This window comes from Colias philodice, chromosome 13 (genome assembly GCF_061535455.1).
Source record: "Colias philodice isolate Cphi_HAF_F1 chromosome 13, ilColPhil1 Martin Lab GWU primary, whole genome shotgun sequence".
NCBI classification, from domain to species: Eukaryota; Metazoa; Arthropoda; class Insecta; order Lepidoptera; family Pieridae; genus Colias; species Colias philodice.
The window spans coordinates 4,428,304-4,452,272 of record NC_143098.1 but is presented as its reverse complement, the minus strand read 5'-3'; the positions used below and the strand labels follow the sequence as shown (position 1 = coordinate 4,452,272).

Below are 23,969 nucleotides of genomic sequence, written 5' to 3'. Positions count from 1 at the left end.
GAATTTTACAAATGTATCGTCACAAGAGAATTTGAATGTTGATTTAGTTTTATCTAAAAACACAAGGCCCGATAAATATACGGGCCAAAAAGGTCACTTTAGAAGTAGAGAAGAAATTGGTAAGAATGTTAAAAAAGAAAACTTAACCTAACAATAATCTTCGTACTGAGTGGTACTGAGCATCAACGTGAATAAATTTAATTACAGATCAAAAATATAGAAATGTCTTCACTTACAATTATTTTAATTTAGTGCAATCTAGAATAATCGATGACGCTTTATATTCAGGTGAGTTTGGCAATTAATTACTCGTAAAATTACATATTAACAATAGATTTTTGACCTATTGTATTTTTATTTTTCTATTTCGTAAGAACATCACCATTATCATCAGTCTATATTTTGGCCTCCTTGGCATTTCGTTAACATATTATTTTCTTTTTTCATTTAACTTTCTAGATAAATCTTTAGTAGTATGTGCTCCCACTGGTTCGGGAAAAACAGTTGTTTTCGAAATGGCTATTGTACAATTACTAATGGAAATGGAAGATAAAAACTCTAATCAGGATTTCAAAATAATTTATAGTAAGTTTTCCTTTTAAAATGTTGGCGCAAACTAGCATCCGCAGAAATTTGCTTGAGAAAAATAATATTATAGATAAAGTTATTTAAAATCATTGCTATATACACTGTTTAAAATAATTTTAAATTAAATTTATTGTGAAGTAGAAAAAAATTAACTTATAATAATTATTAATTAAACATTTTTTTTTCGGCTCAAGTCTGGCTGAAATCGCTTACAGCGATAAGTCCGCCCTCTGTACATAATATGTGATTTAATACTTACATTGCTCTTATTTTGTAATACTATATTTACTATGCAATAAAGAAAGTTTTCATTCATTCATAAATTCTAGTGGCACCTGTTAAAGCGTTATGTTCAGAACGTTTGTCAGAATGGTATCCAAAATTCACAAAGCTTGGTGTTTTATGTATTGAAGTTACTGGAGATACAGATGTTGACTTTCCACAGTTGAAACCGTATAGGTACATAATAGAATAACGCTTAAAATAATACATTTTTATTTGCATGCAAGAGAGACCAATCCATATTTAAACATGCAGCTTTCTAAAATTTGTCTGAAATATATAACATACATTCTACATGTTATAAAAAATCATAAAATTGTTGAATTCCGTTCGTAAATGCAATTCTCATATTTTCTTACTCTGCATTTTTATCGATTCGATAGTTTATTATAATAAAACACTAGAAGATAATATTTTTTCAAACTAGGCTTTTAAATTTCCTTTAAAAGTCTTTGTTTTCATGTATTTTTTATTCACTACATACATAGACTGATAATAACGACTCCTGAAAAGTGGGATATGCTAACCCGCCGTTGGAAAGACCACGCTAGTTTAGTTGAAGTTATAAAATTATTCCTAATCGATGAAGTTCATATTTTAAACGATGAAACGCGAGGACCCGTGCTTGAAGCTGTTGTGAGTAGAATGAAAACTATTGAGGTAAGAATATATTTTATTGAAAACACACATGCAATTTAGTTGATATTTAAAACTTTGCACATTCTAAATAATTCATTTTGTTTAATTTTTAAATTAAAATAATAAAGATCAACTTTCATTGCAAAATTTCCACAATGAAATTTTTAATCGAGACTTGTATCTAAATCATACGTATTTTGTTATTTCAAATAATGATCTATCAAAATCTCTTTCACGAATCTTTATAAGTTTAAAAGAAGATCACAAATATTATATTTGGAAATTATACACCCCAAAAATTGTTACCTATGTACCTACCTACTTACCTTTATATATGCAAATGTGTTTTATACTTTATATAATTAAAAAAATATTTTTGATTAATTTTCAAGTCTTCCCTTTTACCCTTTTTTATTAATTTATCTTCATAACCCATCAATTTTCCCCCCTACCAGTCTTCAGCCCAATCCGCTCACCGAATAACCAAACTACAACAACAATACAACATGGGGGATACAACAACCATAGCACCTTCACCTAAAATAAGGTTCATAGCGGTTTCCGCTACTGTTAGCAATCCTGAAGATGTGGCTAAATGGCTCGGTTCCGCTGAAAAACCGGCTGTATTTTATAAGTATGTTATTTTCTTAATGCATCTAGTATTGGGTTGTTTAACTATTAATATAAGTTTTCAGTATATTTTTATATTTTGTTGGTTTTGATACACCTAGTAGTTACATAATATATTTTAACTTTTTTACGTTCCCTTGAGGTATAGGTTTATTTTAAAACACATTCAACGAGCTGCTTCTTCCATTTTAATTTCTTGTTTTATAAATTAAAGTTGTAGTAAGATGAATTTTTAATTTTTTAAATAAAATTTTAAAACGTGTCTAAAACAATACAAAATTCTTCTCGAAAGAGGCAGGATGATAAGCGTTTGCGGCATGTCTATAACCAGCTTGAAATAGTCCTTTAAAATATGATGAAATTCTCTATCGTACTGACTCTGCCAATTTTTAATTGTTCGGAATCTTTATATATTTGGCCATTTTATTTATTACCATACATTCAAATTTGATATACAAAACTGGGTTTGCTGTAAGTTTAGTCTCTCAAATAAATGAAAATATATAGGTTCGGAGACGAATGCCGACCAGTAAAACTGAAACTAGTGGTAGAAGGCTATCCTTGCGCTGAAGGCTCGAGCATGTTCAAGTTTGATATAGTTCTCAATTACAAGCTTTGGCCCATTATACAGAAATATTATAATGGGAAGCCTACACTGGTATGTACCTACATGTATTGATTTGTGTAAAATGTTTTCCCGTATGTGTGTGTATACTTATGTGACTTACTTTACTACCCAATTTTTGTGCCTATTGTTTGCCATGATAAGACTACATCTACTGATCTAAAATTCTTCGAGTTGAAACTAAAATCTGGTAGAGCAGGATTCATAAAATTGCGATAACCTATTTTTGGTCTATTTAAGTTTTTATAGCGGTCAAATGCTTAATAAATATAAATTACTAAAGGGCAGAATTCATCAGCGTCTTTCGTAAAAAAATATAAATAATATTTTTAACACGCTTGCTTCGCCGTCATGTACCTAACAGCAAACAGACTCTAGTTTTAAAAGTATATTATCTTATATCGTTAAAAATACGATTTACATTGTTACAAACGGTAACAGATATTCTGCAACACGCGGAAGAGTGTAGCGCTGACCGCTGAAACGTTATCCCGTGAGATCACGGTCGGGTTCAGTGAGGAACAGAAGGCAAGACTCGCTGCCCTTGCTTCCACTATTAAGAATAAAAAGTTTCAAGTAAATAACTGTTTTATTTATTGCATTTTATGTATAAATAAGTATTATCCTGATAATGCTCCAAAATACTTAGATTTTTACACCATCTTTTTTTTAAAGGCAAACATTTATCTTCCTTCTAAATACATTTTTTTAATAAAAATTTAAACCGCCATGAATTGTCACAACTGAACCAATATTAAGTAGGACCTATTTTCAAATAAAATAATAATCAAAATCGGTTCAACCAATCGAAAGTTCTGAAAACAAGAAGTCCTTGTTTCAAGTCGGTTGAAAAAGAAAAACAACCTTCTCCAGTCAGTCAAGTTCATGCGAACAGTTATGTTAGAAGTTCTTGAAACCAGAAATACTTGTTACTATTTGATCTGTTTTTTCTTTAATCAGGACAAAAAACATAAAGATTATGTATTTTTATTTGTATAAATCGTTTTCAAATATTGAAAAAATAATTTCAGTCGTTGATATTATGTGGCGTAGGCTGTCACCACGCAGGTCTTTTATACGAAGAAAGAATCAACATTGAAAACGCTTTCAGAAATAGGGAATTGCCCATCCTCATAACAACTACAACATTAGGTAAGTTATTCACCTTTGAAACATGATAATTTAGTTGAGTCATATTCATAAATGTCCCCTTAGCCCGATTTCCTTTTTTTATAAATAAAATTTAAAAAATATTTAAATTTGAATTATCTGACAAGAGCCATGATGTTTTTCATTTTTGAAAAACCTTACTTAAAAAACTAACCTATATAATCAAGTAGGTAGGTATTTTGATTTGTTATATTAAAATTTTCAAATGTATTTTAATTTTATGCAAGTATTATTATTAATACACTTAGAACAAACATGATTAAAAAGATCTCAGAGATCGTATCATTAGTTCCGTTATTGGTATCGCGAATCTGAGATTCAATCGTACAAGTTTCAGTTCAAACATAAATCATTCGTCAGCTTTCTTATTATGTTAGCAAAAGCACCATATTGGTACACGAATTTGTTAGTACATTTCGTTTTCCGGATCTAGATAACTGAACGCAACGTGTGGTCTTTAAGGCTTTGTCAGACATGGAATTTAGCCATTAAATATTATCTATATTATTAAATGTAATTAAATTTGAAAATAATAGAGCATTTTCCAAAGAACACAATATAAAGTTTGTATAGTAATTTTTACTTTTCGCATTTTGAGTTTAGTAGAGATTGACGTGGTGTTAACTTTTTATTGAAGCTCGCCTTGCCCAAAAGCTCTTTTACCTAAATAATATAGTAATAAGAGGTTTATTACTATATTTAGGTATATGCGGTTTAAAGAGTTTATAGACTCAATATTCAATTATAGATAATAACCGTTAAACGAATACTAAAATATACGATAGTAACCTATAGTAACATACCTACTTCACAACTAAAATTGCAGTTAAATAATTTTATTATAAGCGAAGCTTTGTTTAAGAAAGCTTAAAACGTGATCATCCTAAACCGTTACAGATAGCGCGGTTCCCAGAAATCCGCTTCCGTATTTCGAAATCCTTACACGTACGATGTACGATGTACGTATCCTTTCACTGCGAATTTCTCGTTTACGCAACGGGAGGTGCGCCGGTTTTACAGTTTTATGAGTTATGACATGATGATTTTATTGTATTATTGTTAAATATATTGCTTTTTAATGTTGACTCACGTTTCTTTATAGCTGCGACATTGAAAAGCAAACATAATGTGGATAGATATGTAACTTAGGATTGTTCATCTGAAAGTATTTTCGGAACAAAATACTTCCGTGTATCAGTCTTTAGGAGTAAATTCGATTTATAGGATACTAGCTGCTTGCCCCGGCTTCGTCCAGATTTACTTGAGATAATATAGAGCCAATTTATTGATATTATATTGAGATAATATAGAGCGTTAATAAGAATTATTTCTAGTGTTAAAGTGATTTCTTGAAATCGGTGCAGTAGTTTGTGTGAAAACACTACAAAAATGCATACAAAAACACATATGTAGGTATGTGGGTATTCGGTTCATTTCTTATTCTCAGCACCATTTTCTTAAATTTTTTCCCGTAATCTACGAACAGATACAATATAACTTTAGTCAACCCATAGAAGTGACATGTATTAAAATAAAAAGGTTTCCGGGTACATCGTATCTATCTTTTTTTATAGCAATGGGTGTCAACTTACCGGCCCATCTGGTTATTATCAAGAACACTCAACAATACGTAAATGGGGCATATCAGGTATTACTCGTTTTAAGTTATCCTTTTCTATAGAATTGATAATTACTCTAACTACAGGCATAGAGCTTATTTTCATGTCATTTTTATTACTCCAAGGGCCGATTTTTCAAACCATGGTTAAAACTTATCCGCCCAATAAAGTATCAAACGATAATATTAAAATGTCATTCGTAAACTGTCAATAGACGAGCAAAGAATACATTTTTGAAATGGTAGTATATAATACGTTAAAATCAGCCCAAGAGACATAATAGTATTATAATTGATTTCAAAGTTTTAAACTACTGTACTAAAATATTAATTACATTTATAGCATCTAGTAGTGTTCTTGTTATATTTTATTCTTTTAAATATTAATTTTAAGAAAGTTTTAGACCTTCATTCATTTATAGGGAAAATTGTCTAGACTCTAGGTTACTTCTTTGACTGTTAAAATGGACAAAACTTAAAAGGACTGATTCAAACGACATTAATAATTTACTTAAAAGTATTATAAGAAAATAGTTCATTGAAAATAATTACTTATAGGAATATAGCATAAGTACAATACTTCAAATGGTGGGTCGAGCTGGTCGGCCACAGTTCGATACAGAAGCCACTGCCGTTATTATGACTAGACTTGCAGATAAGGTAAGATTCATATTAAACTGCAAACACCGCGGTAAGTATAGACTTTTTATAGGTGCTTAATTTGTCGATAAATTTATTAAATTTGTACAGTTGTATGTTTTTGATGTATTATCTATTTAGATGTTTACAATTCTTTAACATGTGGATTGGACTTAGTCACGTGCTTATTCAGAATCTAGAATAGTTTTTTTATAAGAGTTATTAATTAATTAAATGTCAATTAAATGGCAATGGCAATTAAATGCCATACAGTTTTGTTTTACAATATTAAGTAGAAATATGACGATGATAAGTTTTATTGTAAAATAGACCCGCACAATTTAGCGCTATCTACGACAATTAGTTGTTGTAGGTAAGTAATATAAAGTCGGATGAATGTAATTATTAATTATTTCATTTCTTTAGATAGGTATTTTGAATACCTAGGTAGATAATAATATTTAAGTAAATTGCCTCCTTATTCGCAACACTCGACAGGACTCGCATAATGACTCTATCATTATATTCACGTTTTTACCAACTCTATTATGTTTTATTTGGTCATTTAAATTCCTATTACATTAAAAGAAATTGACATCTCTTGAATTAATTACAGCACAAACTTACCCTTGTGCCCATACTTATAGGTACTTATGTCTCTTCTTAATATAATATGTATTCATAAATCTAATTGAAATTAAATTAGTACCTAGATCCAGATTTTTATAAGGGTTAAATTAAAACAACACTTTTATATCTCGTACAAAATATTTATTGCTTAAATTTACAGATAGTAATATGAACTTAATCTAAACGTTTAGATACTATCACAATGTAGAGCCATGCTATTAACATAATATTATGTTTCGAATATTCCGAAATAATTACAATCACAGGTTTGGTAACATTTTGAATAACTATTATCTAAAAGATTTTTAATTTTATTCCAATGGTCCAATCTTGAACGCAAACATGGTGTCATAAAGTATTTCTAAATGTACTTGTACTGGCATCACATACTTAACTTTAAAAGAAATGTACCTATTTATAATCATTGAACACAAATATTACTGTTATAATTTTCAAACAAATTTATTAAAAGAAACTTTATCCAGACTTCATTTTAACGTTCAATCGCTATTTAAAATGACTTTACAACTGTTAATGGCAATATACAAAAATAAAATCATTTGGATATTGTGCCTACGATATAATCGTAAGAGTCGATCGCTAAATTGGGTCTATTGGTTACTTTCCTTTGAAGGGGCTGGCGTTGTCTTGAAAACTGATTTTGGGTACGAATCCGCTGTCACCTTCGACTGTGTATTCTACTACCATGAGTCTGCCGTCGGGAAGTAGTACCCTATATCCTCCAATGACCTTGCCTTGAGCGTCTCCAGATTCATTTGCTCCGAAGTACAGTTCCTTTTCTGGGTCTTCAACGTCGTATTTGTATTCGTACTGTGAAATGTCAGAATATTTAGTAGGTTAAGTTCTAACTATATAGTTGTCTTGTTGGGTAGCGACACATTCATTTATTAGGTACTCTCTATTATTTGATAGAGACGGTATAACTAATGATAAAATTTATTAATATCTATCTTCTGATAATAAATCAAAATATGTATGAGTGTTAAACTGATAAAATCATTGCGTAAGTTTTATATTAATAAAAAATTACTCAAATAAGTATTATGAAGAATTTGAATGAAAAATCGTCACAATTTTGCCGGTTATAAGAATTCAGAATGTTGCTAAGTCAGCTAACCGTAAAATAATAATCTTTATATTATGCAAAAACATATTGTTATGTCTATGTAATAATAAGCTTCCATATTTTTTCGAATCATCTAATAGGGGCCAAGGCCAGACTCTATCATTATCCCTGTTTACGGTCAAAGGTAACTTTTGTAAAATAAATATAAATATATGAAGTGTATTTTCCTTAATATATGATGACTTATTTAAATAATTCTTTCAAACATAAAATATCACAGTAATAACTCTGAGAAACAATTCAGTTATGAATTTGTCAATTCATTTGAATTTATAACTAACCTATTGTAAAAAAGACATCTACCAAGTAAGTTAAGGTCATGGGAATTTTCTTCTATCTACACATTTGTGACCTCGCATATTTCATATTATGTTAAAAATGTGAACTTCAAATGCTACGCTAATTAATATTTCATCACATATAATTGTTGAATTTAAGAAAACGTTTCGCAACGCTTACGCTTAACGCTTAAAATCGGTACTCACGATAGACGAAAGTCTTTATTTATTTACACACATCAAAAATTGATTAATTAGTACATATCGAAGGAATTGTATCGTCCTTTGAAAAAATAATTGAATTACATTTTATATTCTTTGATAACATCAAGATAATGGTCAAAGAGCGCGCACAAAAGAGGTTGGACGCAATTCATCTAATTAGTGTGTTAGCCGTGTTCACATCGTTAGCATAATGGGTGTATAGCCGAGATCACTTGATACCAGCTGAACAAGACGACGGATAAGTGCACTATGCGCGAACACCTGTTAATTATACATGAGAATTATATGTAATTTCAGGTGTGAAATATGCGATGAACATAGGTACAATAAGGATTATAAAATCTTTGTTTTAGGTAGCTCTATAATTTTCTTTATTTGACGACGACTGTATCTTCAAATTTGTCGTAAATTTGAATTATTAATCGTTTTAAAAATGAATAAGGTAAATGATAAACAAAATTACAAAATTGTAAGATGTCACAAAACAATCTGCAATCTCAGAACTTAATTAAATTAAGATATCACGGAATCTCACTAAAAGAGTCAAGGTTATAAGCATTATTCGTTAATTGTTCGTAACCACACGCAACGTAATTGCCAATAGATTCTAGCGATTACAGTTAAAGATAAGCCACATTTATATCAATAAAGTTAATGTTACCTTCAAAGGACGGCTTTAAATAACATTTTAGCTAAAATAGTAAACGGTTTAGAAATGAAAAGTCGCTTGCCTTAACATCTTGACCCGCAAGGATGTGCAGGCAATCATTCTAGAGAAGCGACCCTTTGGCATATAACAATACTGTGTATTGATGCAAAAGGGCAAGTGTCGCATAGGACACGGTCGTTTGTCAATTGTAAATGCAATCATTTTTATAAATTATTAATGAAAATACAGCGATAATTACAACCTTATTATTGTGCAATGTAACGCGCAGTACGTGATCCGTCATAATCACTACATAGTATAAAACAAAGTCGCTTTCTCTGTCCCTATGTCCCCTTGTATGCTCAAATCTTTAAAACTACGCAACGGATTTTGATGTGGTTTTTTTAAATAGATAGAGTGATTCAAGAGGAAGGTTTTAGTATATAATTTATTAGGTTTTAGACAAAGCAGGCGAAGCCGTGGGCGGTAAGCTAGTAATGTATAAAATATATTAAAAGTTAAAACTTAACTATCCTCGTCTCCTAAACAACTTCTTAAAAATATTTTAGGGTGTAGAGAAATTTGAATAATTGTTGACAGAGATAAAATATATTATTCTACTAACATTCGATAATTTTCTTGCTCTTGAGTCCTACAATTCCTCGTAATATTTAACAACACTTACTGGCATCGGTGGATATTGCTCTTCTGCTTGCGGCGCAGGCGCAGACGACGCGTGTCGCACGCTCACGCACACCAACGCAACCGCTACCAATAAACATTTCATCGACGACATCTAATGACAAAATAATATTAATAATTTAATATATTGATATCTAAAGGTACATAGAAATATACAAAATTCAATAAAACAATTATTAAAATGGTAAGTAGAGAAAATGTAGAGCCCTCCCTATAAACAAAAATTCAAACGAGCAATTTAGGTTTTCTTTTATCTATACCATTTAATATATTATTTCTGTCAAAATACTCAAGCGAGGAGATTTTAGAAGCCAGTTCATATAAAATGTAAATCCAAAATATTCTTCATTTTTTATGCCCAGCGTTTGTAGGAATTATGTGGGTATCGGTATCAGATTTAAAACATTCCTAAATCTGATTATACGCTCATTATTCAATTGCAAGAAATTGAACATGCAATATCAAATATCTCCGGTATAAAATAAAATAAACATTTTGAAACATTCAACCCGACTCCTTTGTTAAAGATTTGAATAATATTTGCATTTCGATGACCCGAAGATGATCATCGATGACCTCTGTTTTGTTTCGAAAGTACAAAACTATTAATTTGTTCGTTCTAGTTATTTTGTAATAGAAAATTATGCTATTCGTGGTAATGAAATGAAAGTAGAAAATACAATTTGCTTAGTATTCAAAAATATCACACGTGTATATACAAAAATATTTTTATTTCCTTCCAATCATAATAAATTGCTTGTAAAATTATCTAATACTCCATAATATTAGTATAAAAAGCGGAAAATAACACAATCAAGATAGCGGATCCATTTTTAAATTCCTTACGTATTGTTTTTCCACGTGATTAATTACTGTCATCGGTATAATTGTGTTGCCAGACGACATCATTAAACACGATGCTAGCTCTTTTAACCTTTTTTTGCTGTATTTATAGCGCAATTATACAGAAAGATCATTTACACCTAGGCAGAACATAAATGGCGTCTTAACTGATTTGTAAGTGTTAACTAATTATTTAGCTAATGTTTTTTTGACAAGTGCCAACCAAAAAATACATAAATTTTCTGGACAGTTGACAGTGGTACCTACAGTCTTCTTCTTATCTAAATTACCTAAATCTATCCTGTAATTTTTTCTGGATATCAGTATTTTGAAGAATTATTATATTTCGTAGATACCTACATCATACATGATAAACTAAATTCATGTTGAGTTTATGCATTATTTGGCAACTCCCATAAAACATAACCGAACACAAAAGCATTTAATAGCACATAAAACATCGCTCATATAATTAATATTTGTTCGGCCTTGCGTGATCGATTCCTGCGGGAAAAATTGCTTTGTCTCTCGTGCAATATAGCTATCGTGTGAATGTCTAACTTGTGGTGATTTGACACTTTTTGTGTACGTTTCATTAGTGGAAGTTGCATTGGAAAATATGTGGAAAGGAAATAATTATCTTTCCTTATGTAAGATATGTTAATTGGATTATTAGTTGACAATGTACGTTTAATTGATCGATGGAAAAACAATGGCGTTATAAAAAGTGTCGATGTATGATTTATTGTTTGTTTGTATCGATTAAACGCTTTCGTATTCACTTGTCTTGCTAGCTATCAGATGCAGCAGACTGCGTAAAGCTCGGTCTAAGCTTTATTAATTTATGGAAAATAAACGACACATTATAAGCAAAATGAGACACCAAAACACTTTTTATAAAATATTTATATTTATAATTTGCTTTAAAAATCGATAAATGAGAAAAAGCTTCACTGCAACTTTTTTTAAGCTCACGACATTGGCTTTTATATAACATTATAACAAAAGATAGTTTAACAATATACTTAGTATATAGTTAGTAGTAGTAAAGACCCAACAAATGCTTAATACGAAAAACTTTGATTAGACTGAAGTTTATGAAAATATAAACTATAATAGATCTTTTACCTAGTTAAAATAGAAAATGTAATAATAAATATAGGTACATCGAACATCGGTATGCTCATTGCTCAACCAATATACCTCTAATATAGTAACTACGATTATAATATTGTCATCTTTATGCATTATTGCATTGCAATTGCAATCTGTAACGGACGAATTAATTATGAATAATTTATTTATTTATTAAGAGGGCGTATAAAGCCAGATAATTCTACGATTAAGCCCCGCACATTACGCGCCATGCCGCGCGCCCTCACAATACCCTCATACACCCGGCTCATCCAACGTACGTAAAGTTCATCGCACGCTAAATTATACACAATATTCTTCGCTCGTTCAACGCGTATTTTCGGTAGTTAGTAGGTATGTTGTCTAAAATAATTGTATAAAACAGTGAAGTTGAAATCATCACAAATTATGTAATATGTCTTTTTATTATTATTTGTTTATAATTATTAATGATAATCTATACATATTATAAAACAATAAAAAAAGTAAAAACTGTCTGTATGTAATATATAAAAAAAAAACAATATTAGGGAAACAGTATAGAGCACGAATCCGTAAAAAAAGTCTGTCGAAATAGCGAGTATAGATACTATTTTTAAATAAACATACGCAGTCGACGACACACATTCCTCCAGAACTTTATTTTGATTAATTTGGTTATAGTCCATTGAATGAGTCCCTCCAAGGGGGGTCTAGAGTGCGTGAGTTAGTAACGTAAGATGTTTCTTCGGAAACATGTCAAGAGTCCCTAGGTAATAAACATACTAAAACCCCGGGCTAACCCTAACTAAGGAGGAGCCCCGGAGTGGGGGGAGGGGGGAAATGGGTCCATTTTTTTCATTTTTCGCTTAAATCTCAAAAACGGTACATGTTAGAGAAAAACTTTCAAGGAAAAATTGAAAGGCCATAAAATTATCTACAAGTTGTACCTGAATCATTTTTTCCTATATCCTACCGTTTCTGAGTTATACGCAGTAAAACATGATTTTGGCTCAAACAATTTCAACATCAATCGATCAAAAAATATTTCTTTCTTCCAAAAAACTCAAATGTGCAACTTGTGACCAGTACTGATAGATTGCTCTTAATTAGGTCTTTAATTGGTAAAATAAACACATTCCTCCATGGAAGCCTTTAGGAGGAATCGATTGTCAAAATATTATATTAGGGCAGTTTGAGTTACTGAACTTGATCTTTTTATTTTTTTCTTCCAAAAAACTCAAAAGTGCAACTTGTGACCGGTACAGATAGATTGCTCATAATTAGGTCTATCATTGCTAAAAATACCAGATTCCACCACGGAGGCGTTTACGGGGAATTGAATTTTATCAGGGTAGTTACGATACATGAACTTTTTATTTTTTTTCTTCCAAAAAGCTCAAAAGTGCAACTTGTGACCGGTACAGATAGATTGCTCATAATTAGGTCTATCATTGATAAAAATACCAGATTCCACCATGGAGGCGTTTACGGGGAATTGAATTTTATTAGGGTAGTTAGTTAAAAAGTTCATGTATCGTAACTACCCTAATAAAATTCAATACCTCCTAAAGGCCTCCATGGTGGAATCTGGTATTTTTATCAATGATAGACCCAATTATGAGCAATCTATCTGTACCGGTCACAAGTTGCACTTATGAGTTTTTTGGAAGAAAAAAATAAAAAGATCAAGTTCAGTAACTCAAACTACCATAATATAATATTTTGACAATCGATTCCTCCTAAAGGCTTCCATGGAGGAATGTGTTTATTTTACCAATTATAGACCTAATTAAGAGCAATCTATCAGTACCGGTCACAAGTAGCACTTTTGAGTTTTTTGGAAGAAAGAAATATTTTTTGATCGATTGATGTGGAAATTGTTTGAGCCAAAATCATGTTTTACTGCGTATAACTCAGAAACGGTAGGATATAGGAAAAAATGATTCAGGTACAACTTGTAGATAATTTTATGGCCTTTCAACTTTTCCTTGAAAGTTTTTCTCTAACATGTACCGTTTTTGAGATTTAAGCGAAAAATGAAAAAATGGACCCATTTTCCCCCTCCCCCCACTCCGGGGCTCCTCCTAGTGGCCCGGGGTTTTAGTATGTTTATTACCTAGGGACTCTTGACATGTTTCCGAAGAAACATCTTACGTTACTAACTCACGCACTCTAGAACTTTTTATTCAATGGACTATTAGATTGTACGACATTTTTCGACTCAGCAATTATTCTAAAAATAAAAATAAAAATTATCCTTTATAAAATATTACAAAGTTCTTCGAAATTTACGTATTATTTTATCGAGAGCTGGTAACTTTAGCAGGTACCTTTCTGGAGTATTTTTTTCTGCGTGGCAATAGTCAGTAGACACAGGTTGAGAGTGAGGGTCCACATTTTCCAAATTTAAAATTGTTCTGTGAAATTAGTAAATTACTTTCAAACAGGGTCAATTTGATTGATTGCATTTGCAAGGCGACCGTAGGAATTAGGTACCTACATAGGTAACTAAGTATAAAAAGTGTCTTTGTAAATTGTAGGTACCCACTATGAATGTAGGTATCTATAAATATCGTCGCATGAATACTCAACTCGCGGAAACGAATTTACAGAATTTACACAAATAATAATATCCAAACTCGCCTGGATAAACTTTCTCAAATGAATCTATAGTTTAGGTGGTCTGTTGCGGTTCTGCATCAGGTGTTTCAGTTTTCAAAATAAATTATTATTTTATATTTCCCGGATAATATAATAGTACCTACACAACAAAATAACTTTCATTCAAATCCGTCCAGTAGTTCCGGAGATTAGCGTGTACAAACAAACAGACAAACACAGACAGTTTTTTTTATTTACGGGATAAAACTCATCCTATGACCTTTCTCAGGTCTCAAGCTATATCTGCACCAAAATTAGAGCCCAGACATACCTACATACAGACACACATACAAAAATTCTAAAAACTATATTTATGTTTAGATATGTACTACATATTACTATGTAATACAGATTATGAATATATTATATATATACATATACATATGTATATTATAAAAAAATACCTATTCAATGTAAGTACAATTTTGACTTTCGTACGAATTTGTTATACCTATGTATAGATGTTATGTATGATTATCTAATACAGATTGTAAATATAATATATATGTACTATTCACAACCGGTTTACATATTATTGATATTATTATTTACTGGAGCGAACATAGGATCTGCCTATAGTAATAATAATAATATAAATCTTTCTTGACTTGATTGATTGCACCGCGACTGTAAGAATTAGGTACCACTATGAATTTTATTTACCTATCTATAGTTGCTGCTGCTATCGCGTCAATACTCAGCCCGCGGAAATTATTTTACAGAAACTAAACTTTCTCAAATAGGTAAATCAAGACTTATCTTTTTATATTATAATTATTATTTATTAATATTATAACAATACTATTATATTATACATTATATACATTATTACCTTCGACATTTAGTTATCTTTTCAATTTGAATCTTCTTTAGTTCTCGTTTCTTAAGTCTTTTCATTTTGTTGTTTACCATTTTCAACAAATCAATATTCGGCGTAATTATAAAACACGGCACAGCAATTTTAGCGTGGTCTACTCGTCTCAACGGAGCGATAGCGTCTGATGTATGAAATAGAATTATGTTTTTAGCTCCCGGAACGTGCGATGGAAGATGATTTCTTGCGTAATTAAAAATATAGTAAGCGCCAAAAGTGTTTTATCGTGATTAAACCAAAACTAAAAGTAATTACACAAAATGCTCTGACAAATATATTGCAAATGTTTTAATATAATTGTTTATGAAAAAAAAATCATAATAAGTATTACCATGTCCAGTAAAAAACGTAAAAGTGTGAAATTTAGAGGTAACTTCGTGAATTTTTTCTATCGAGTCAATTTCAATATTTTATGTTTTTGATCTGACAATATAATCGAAAATATCATCAAGTTTTACATATATTTTATTTTTTATATTTGGTCTTGAATATTACACGTATCAACTAAAAGTTGATTGGTGATTTGACTTTATACGCGCCCTTAATAAGATGACTAAGGGATATGCAATGTTAACGTTTTTATGGGTTTTAATATTTATAAAGTAGAATAATGTATGGATATATCCAATATTAATTAAAGGATGTGGAATTTATATTTCATAAGTGACATCGAATTGAGAACAATTGTATTAAATTAACAGTTGATTAACAGTTAATATAACCATACACAAACTGTCAATATAATAAAAAAAAATGTGATTAAAATTAAATATAATCTATTTCCGATCTTCCTTAATAAATTAATTAGGACTTTACTTTTAATTTTTGTTAAACTATCTTACACAATTAAATACTTTTAGTATAACGCACCCAGGTTCACGAACGTTTAATCTCGTTAAGCTTTAAGAAATAAAACAAAAGCTCGGTTTAGGCTACCGAGAAAAAAATGTGTATTTAATGGTCCCCAATTCACGAGGATTACAATTAACAAATTCTTCAAAATCTTTGTATAAAAATGATTTTGTTGGTAGCAAATACCAAAATACCTGTTTAATATGAAAATTCATATTTGCGGCTAAAGAGCACCTGTGGTTTGCCGGAGCGTGAACGAGTGCTAGACCACAAAAACTATACATAATTTTTAAAATCGGTTTATAATATACAATTTTAAAAACCTTGAGACAAAAATAATACCTAAGTAGAACACTAGGATATTTTCATATTTATTGCTTTTAAATGTATTATAATAATAAAAGCTCTCGGCTATGAGCGGAACCGGACGCGACAGAATCCTATACTACCTAAGTAGTTGGAATTACGAATCAAGAATAGCGTTTTATATTATTTAAAAAAATTCACCCTAAACTTTTTGAAAATAATCAAGTATAGAGCACCCTTCAATCTATCTAGTAGAATACAAAACTTTTAATACACTTACATTGTAGGTATTTATTAAGTTTTTTTACGTTAGATAATGGACCTTAGATAGAACCTACTGGAAATTTTTAAAAGAAAATTTTATTATTTTTGTTTAATTATTTTCCTCTATCTAGCATTTTCGTCAAATTTTCAGAGACAAGAACGATTAATAGATAGAAATTTTCGAGTTATAATTGTATAATTTCTGTAGTATAAACTTGCTTTTATGTTATTTTGAATCAAATAAGATATTGTGGAGATATTTATACAAATTTGGTTTTTAAAATATTTAAAATACACATAAATATAAATAAACTCGTTTAAAAATAATCCGACTTAAACAATATAGATAGATATTTCAAATATAATAGAACTAATTAATTTTTCAATGGCACAAGTAGATAAAAAGATAATCTCGTAATAATGACCCAGTTTCACACATTTTTGCTGAACATGCATGTAAACAATTGACTTTCCGCTTTAAGCAATTGATAACTATCTTAATACTGCAATTAATACATAAATCTGGTAATATGGTACGTACTAATCTATGAGAAAAAGTATTGTAAGAAACAAACAGTATGCTTGAAAATATGTTAGTTTGTACTTTATATCTGTACACGCCAAAGTAGCTCTATATTTTATTTGATTTAATTATGTATTTCTTCATTTCAATTTTTTTAATGGTTTTTATTAAATTTTCAAATTACCAAATGTATTTATTTCTGATCCACTTTTACAAGTATTCTATTTTTAATTCATCATGGATCCAGTTATAGCTTTTTATATTTTAAGCTATCTAAACTTACAATTTTCGCGTAATTTGTTATTTAAAAAGACTAATATAATACAGACATACAATTCAAAGAAAACTTCCAAATACATCAATACCATATTATCCTATACAAAGCTCCATATACATTTTCACCTCACGTATCCAGAGTCACTAACAAAAGAACTCACCGTATGGAACACACACTTTAACACAAAGTTGTCAACTGAGAGTGCTACTCGACTTGTGGCGCGCCCCGACCTCGCCCGCCTCTTATATACAACCCCGCGGTGTTCGGGCGCCGCGAAGATGCCGCAATGCCTTATGATTAAACCTCTCAAAATCAAAACAACCTGTTTAGTATTGTCCTGTTTAGATACAAATAAAATATACTGAAAATATATTATACCCAAATTATGGTTCAGGATTTCAGGATTAAGTATCTGTATTTTGATTAATGAGTAACGGATAATTATAATAATTATAAAGTGTGTTTTGTTTTTACTTGGATTCTTGTTTTTTTCCAAGAATTTTCTACAATTAAATGGGTATAATAAAATACGACCGTGAACCTCTGATTGCTAATAGGCTTAATAACATTTCGGTCGTGGTAGGAAGAGCCTCCATTTACACCATTTAAAATTTAACTTTTATTACTGATAAATATCTCTCGAATTACCTATGACGATTAAGCATCTTTTATATTTATACAACTAGCTTCCGCCCGCGACTCCGTCCGCGCGGATGTCGGTCTTCGCGTGGATGGTTTATTTCTCCATTTTGAGTAACTCTGACAATGACATCTTATAAATATCTATTGGACCCAAATACGGCTAGGCCTATAATAATACGCAACGTGTTCGCGGTTCTACAGAACAACGTCTATGGATAAAACTGAAAAATTAAGATAATTTTTTTTCTACGTATTTTTCCAGGATAAAAAGTATCCTATTTTACGCCCAGGATAATAAGGTATAATTATACCAAGTTTCATCGAAATCGAACCGGTAGTTTTCACGTGATGTCTTCACATACAGACAGACAGACAGACAGACAGACAGACAGACAGACAGACAGACAAAAATTTTTTTAATCACATATTTGGGTTTGGTATCGATCCAGTAACACCCCCTGCTATTTATTTTTTCAATATTTTCAATGTACAGAAATGACCCTTCTACAGATTTATTATATGTAATATAGATGTTGTATAGTTGCTGTATTTGTGTTTTGTGTGTAATCTTAAATACACTGTTTAAATACATGATTCAAGTTTTGTATGAACTTATTAAAGATTTTAATTAAAAGAAATTGTCAAACTAAGTTATGATACTCACACTTTACAAATTGTCTACAAATTGTGTAAAAACAGGGCGCAAATACATTTTCAGAATAAATAGAGGGATCAGGGACATCTTTATTCATGTAGAAAACTGCCAACTTGCATTTAAAGAATTTAAACATTAAATTTTATATGATAATACTTGAATGGCAGCAGAAAATAATACAAAAAATATAACGATATTACGGCGTTATCGCAATCAACACATTAGTAGGTACGCCAATGGAAATCCGAGCCTTCAGCCAATTCGATTACTTCAATAATATCAACTTCAAACATGCGACAGGGAGTTTTTAAAAGCAATATTTCAATTTATTATGTATCTGAATTCAGAATACATTAACGACAGATTAGACACATTTCATTAAATCACTGCATAGTGTTAAACAAAGTTGCTTTCCGCTGTCGGTCTTCTCCCTATATCCCTATATAGGCTTAGAACTTCAAAACTACGCAATGCATTTTCAATTTTCATGTGTTTTCTTAATTGATAGATTAGATGGATATCGCGGCAGGCTTTAGCATATAATTTATTAAGTTTTAGTCATAACGGGCGAAGCTGTAGGCGGAAAGCTAACTAATTTATCAATAACACTTCAAACTAATTAACTTTGTAGTACCTAGTAGTATAGCAAGTTATGATTTCGATTAGATTAACATAAGGGTATTCGCATGGATTTGTCCTGGCCACAAAACTGGTGAAAGTGATACTCTGTCAACCTCTCGTGATGAGGAAGTGACTTATTGTGCTTTATGATCATTGACGGTATGATCAAACGTTCCGACTCTACAATTTAAAATTGACGTTCTAGTTTAATTTGCTTAGTACTTAATTTAATTGCTTCGTTACGTTCTGATACTATAAGTACTAACTTTGCATTAAGAAGTATCAAAAAAAATCTTCCCTTTTTATGAAGTCAGTTAATCTATACAAATATTATAAAGAGGAAAGGTTTGATTTTTTGTTTGTTTGTTTATTTGTATGAATTGAATAGGCTCCGAAACTACTTGGCAGATTTGAAAAATTCTTTCACTGTTGGAAAGCTACATCATTTCTGAGTGACATAGGCTAGGTTTTATCCCGGAAATCCCACGGGAACGGGAACTATGCGGGTTTTTTTTTTGAAAACGCGGGCGAAGCCGCAGGCGGAAAGCTAGTAATCATAATAAAATGCAGACTACCTACTATTATTTATGTACATGTACTAATTCACTTGACTACTAGAAGTTAGAGTACGTGTTGGTAATATTTACAATTCATCAACGTATTTTAATAACAAACACAAACTAGGTTAAAAAAGCTGTTGTTTATGTTACGAGTAATTATTATTGTAATTATGAGTGCAGATCAAAAGTACATTTTATAAAATAAAACAATAACGTTATATTAAAAACGATTGCCGTGGTATAATATTACAATAGCCTGAAATGGAATATCGATAACAGGTAATTTTATTGTCTCGGATCCTATTGACACTCAACATGTCATCAGATCCAAAGCCTTCGTGACTTAATAGCATTGATATATTAAGCACAGCTTGATTATCATGTAAAGGGAATTTATTTAAGAGTAGGTATTTATAAAACCGATTAACATGTTTCGTTATTTGCATTTGTGTTTATTTAATACTAGCTTTCCGCCTGCGGCTTCGCCCGCGTTTTCAAAGAAAATCCCGCATAGTTCCCGTTCCCGTGGGATTTCCTGGTTAAAACCTAACCTATATTACTCGTGGATAATGTAGCTTTCGAATGGTGAAATAATTTTTAAAATCGGTCCTGTAGTTTATGAGCCTATTCATTACAATCAAACAAACAAAGTTTTCCTCTTTATAATATTAGTGTAGATTAGCAATTCGAAGACCATAAATACCATAAATTTATGTTTCGTCATTTATAAATGCTTATAATTGTCTATGATTTTACAAGATATTTTAGCATAATAGACAATGTTTATCGTGCAAAATTTTAGAAGTTAAATTTTATATAAAAAAAGATATACTTATACACTTAACAACGTAAAACAATGATTAAGGCAATAAAAATTAATCATAACTGTATAATTTTATAAGGTTTTTTCTTCATTCTTACAGCTCTTCAAACACCTGTTCTTGTGAATTAAGTTTTTTATAACCGCTGTTATAACTTCGCTTCTTTACCGTGTTTATCTAAATCGGAATATATTTTTGGAAAAATACTAAACTGTATATTTACAGTACTCACCCTAAAAGCTATTTTATTAATTTTATTTTTAAAATAATTGCAAAACGTCTACCTGGGAATTATGCTAATTAGAAATACGGAGGAACCCTTATCGTTGCTGTAGTTTATTTGCGAATCCCATTAGGGAGATACTGAAACAGGATCGCTCGGTGAATAAACGATATTTTTTTCAACGAATCCCACAGTTAAGTTGGTAAGGTCATAGTGACATCGTTTGCGCTTGTGCAGGTTGAATGTTATTGCAACATGCGACACTCACGCGAGTTGCCACCGTGATGTGACGAAGATATGTGTTTATTCGGAAATGAGTACAATTTTGCTGAGTTAAGACTGGTTAAGAAGCTTCCTAGTATTCACAATAGAAGAATCACAACGATTTTATTTCGTTTATAAGTATTTTTGGTTACTACTTTCGTATCTAGGTATAAGATAATTAAAAACATTTAAATGCAAAATAATAATAATTTAATGTTTGAATAATTTATAATATGATAAACTAAATATTTCTTTTCATTTGACGCTGATATTTTTCATATTTTGTAGCCTCTACAACACCATCTACGGGCGTTGGATGCGACAACGGGCCGCTTTTACTTTTAGTACAAATACATGTCTGAATTCTTGGCATAAACTTATTTTCTTGATACTCTTTAATTTTACTCATGATCATTTCATTTTCTTCTTCAAGTAGCATTTTTTCGCGTAACAAAGCCCGCCTTGAGAGTTCCGCTTTAGCAACTCTTTGCCACAAACGTGTAAGTCCACAAGTAGATGAAATAGCGTTTACAACTAGGGAATCATCTGAATGGTGTCGTTTCGTATTTGTTTTTGTATCAGTAGGCGATTGAGGTAGCGCAGAACCGAAAGGAAGTACTTTCTCACGTTGCGTTTCAAATTTACGGCAAAGTGAAGCTAATCGTAATATTTTTTCACCTTTTTTATGCGATGCTGTGAGCCATTCAACAGTATCGTCTGATGCTCTTACTAAAGTAGCTAATTGTCGAGCATCTAAAGCGCATCCATTAACCAATCCTTGTTTCAAACGAAAACAGGCTGCCCGATGACGATCTCGACGGTCTCTGAACACAGCCTGTTTTGTACCTGATTCATAAGCTGCTAGTTCTGAACGAAGTCGTTTGAGAACATTATCATTGTTAGCTATTCTTTTTGCTTGAGAGGCAATTATGTCAGCCATCAAATTCTCTTTACGACGTAGTTTTCGAACTTTCTTTTGATTATCGGCCGTTTCTGTGACATATGCTTTCAGAACAGCTTTATATTCTTCCCATGTATTGTTATATATGTTCTCCAGAAACGAACGCAGGTTTTCACGTTCGTTTGCATACTTACTGCGATCTTCATCTTCTTTAACTAAGTTTTCACCTCTCTTCGTCCACGCATCAGAGTCGGCTGTAGTGTGACCGTGGTATATTAATAGTTGTAAATGAGTTTCTGCTGCGTCATGATCCGTCATAATACGAGATGCATCTTCTTCTCCCGATTTAAGAAGTTTCTTCGTTCTTACATCATTTTCTTTAGATAGAGATTCCATTTCAGAGAGAAATTTGTTGATCATTGTATCAATAGTATCACAGAAGCTAGCTACTGTCCTTTGGAACTGATCATCAGCTATGTCCATCAGTTTCATGGTATAGTTAATTAAGTGATCTTTTTTGTCATAAACTCGCTCAAAGACATGCCACAATACTTGTATATCCTGTCGGAAAACGGGCTCCTTTATTTTCAACATCGTTTCGCGCCAGGTTGCATCAAGTTCACCTCTCTTCTTTGCTTGAGCTGCCATTTCCCTATTCAGCTCTTGGCGCTTAATTTTCTTACGAGCTTCAGCTTCCGCTCTTAACTTCTCCAATCGCTTCGCTTCTTTTTTTGCTTTCTTTTCTTCTTTAGTCATCCCCATGATTAATGAATATTAAAAAATAATAATAGAAACTAAGAATAGAAAATAAAATTGTCGTAGATTGTGAATAAATGATTGACACCTAAATTGACACAAGTTTAACCAAGAATAATTTTTTTCCAAAAATACTAAAAAAGTTTTATATAAAGATAATTTATGCGTTTATTACCCGTGGTAACTCCTAACAGTTATTAAATATTAATTCCAAGCTTTGAACGGTATTCCCGTGTAGATAACGTTTATATACTTTTATGATTTAAGTACAAAAAATTATTACCAAAGATAATCTTTCAACGTATTTTTAATTAGTATACGTACACTTTTTCCCACTAGGCGCGATACCAATCGCTAGTCGGTGGTAGTGATCCTCTCCAGAGCTACCTTCACAAACGCTTAGCTGAAAACCTAAACAGTGAAGCGGCACTAGGTACAGTGACAGATGTAGCTCAATGTGTCCAATGGGTCAACTCTACGTTCTTGAGCGTTAGGGCTGCAAGGGACCCGAGGAGGTATTTAGGACTACCCTCTAACGCCTCGCAACAGCTGATTTCGAAGAAGATTGAAGGTAAGTGCTTTTAATAATAATATGTAATAAAGATAATTCATTAATTTATTTCCTAAATTGTGTGATAAAGTGAAGTGAAGAATTACTCTATATTGATGCATGTCTTAGTGGAAACTGTAACGCAAGACAATTTAGCGAACAATGTGCGAAAACAAGGGCTCATTTTGTATTCCCTAATACTTCATTGAATCAATTGTGTCATAGTTTTAAAAGATTTGTTACCAAATACTTTGTTTTTGCTTTTTTAGTTAGGTAGTTATCGCCCCAAGATACAGACGTAACGAATCTTGAAAAACATGCCCTATTAAACATTCTATCTAGGTTATTTGCGATATTCGTTCAAATGTTTAATAAAAGTAAAATCTTCTCATCGGTTTAATCAATACTCATTTGCAAATCGGTTAATCAAATGAGTAC

General features: G+C 31.1%; 2 protein-coding genes across 4 annotated transcripts; both read right to left on the bottom strand.

Annotated features, from left to right (window-relative positions):
* Positions 1–6,940: 6,940 nt before the first annotated feature.
* Positions 6,941–17,798, bottom strand: LOC149483338 (cuticle protein 10.9-like). 3 transcript variants are annotated; one of them, XM_089702338.1, is made up of 3 exons: positions 17,699–17,798; positions 9,806–9,916; positions 6,941–7,652 (listed from the first exon to the last, which is right to left on the bottom strand). In XM_089702338.1, exons 2-3 carry the CDS (start codon positions 9,914–9,916, stop codon positions 7,440–7,442), a joined length of 324 nt encoding a protein of 107 aa, XP_089558464.1. In that variant the 5' UTR covers positions 17,699–17,798; the 3' UTR covers positions 6,941–7,439. The 3 variants fall into 3 exon arrangements, with proteins under 3 accessions (XP_089558464.1, XP_089558466.1, XP_089558467.1); XM_089702340.1 differs by having other exon boundaries at positions 17,664–17,726; XM_089702341.1 differs by having other exon boundaries at positions 17,687–17,709.
* A 3,767-nt stretch (positions 17,799–21,565) lies between these two features.
* Positions 21,566–22,987, bottom strand: LOC149483337 (dynein regulatory complex subunit 2-like). Its single transcript, XM_089702886.1, has one exon. It carries the CDS (start codon positions 22,985–22,987, stop codon positions 21,566–21,568), a length of 1,422 nt encoding a protein of 473 aa, XP_089559012.1.
* Between the last annotated feature and the right edge of the window lie 982 nt (positions 22,988–23,969).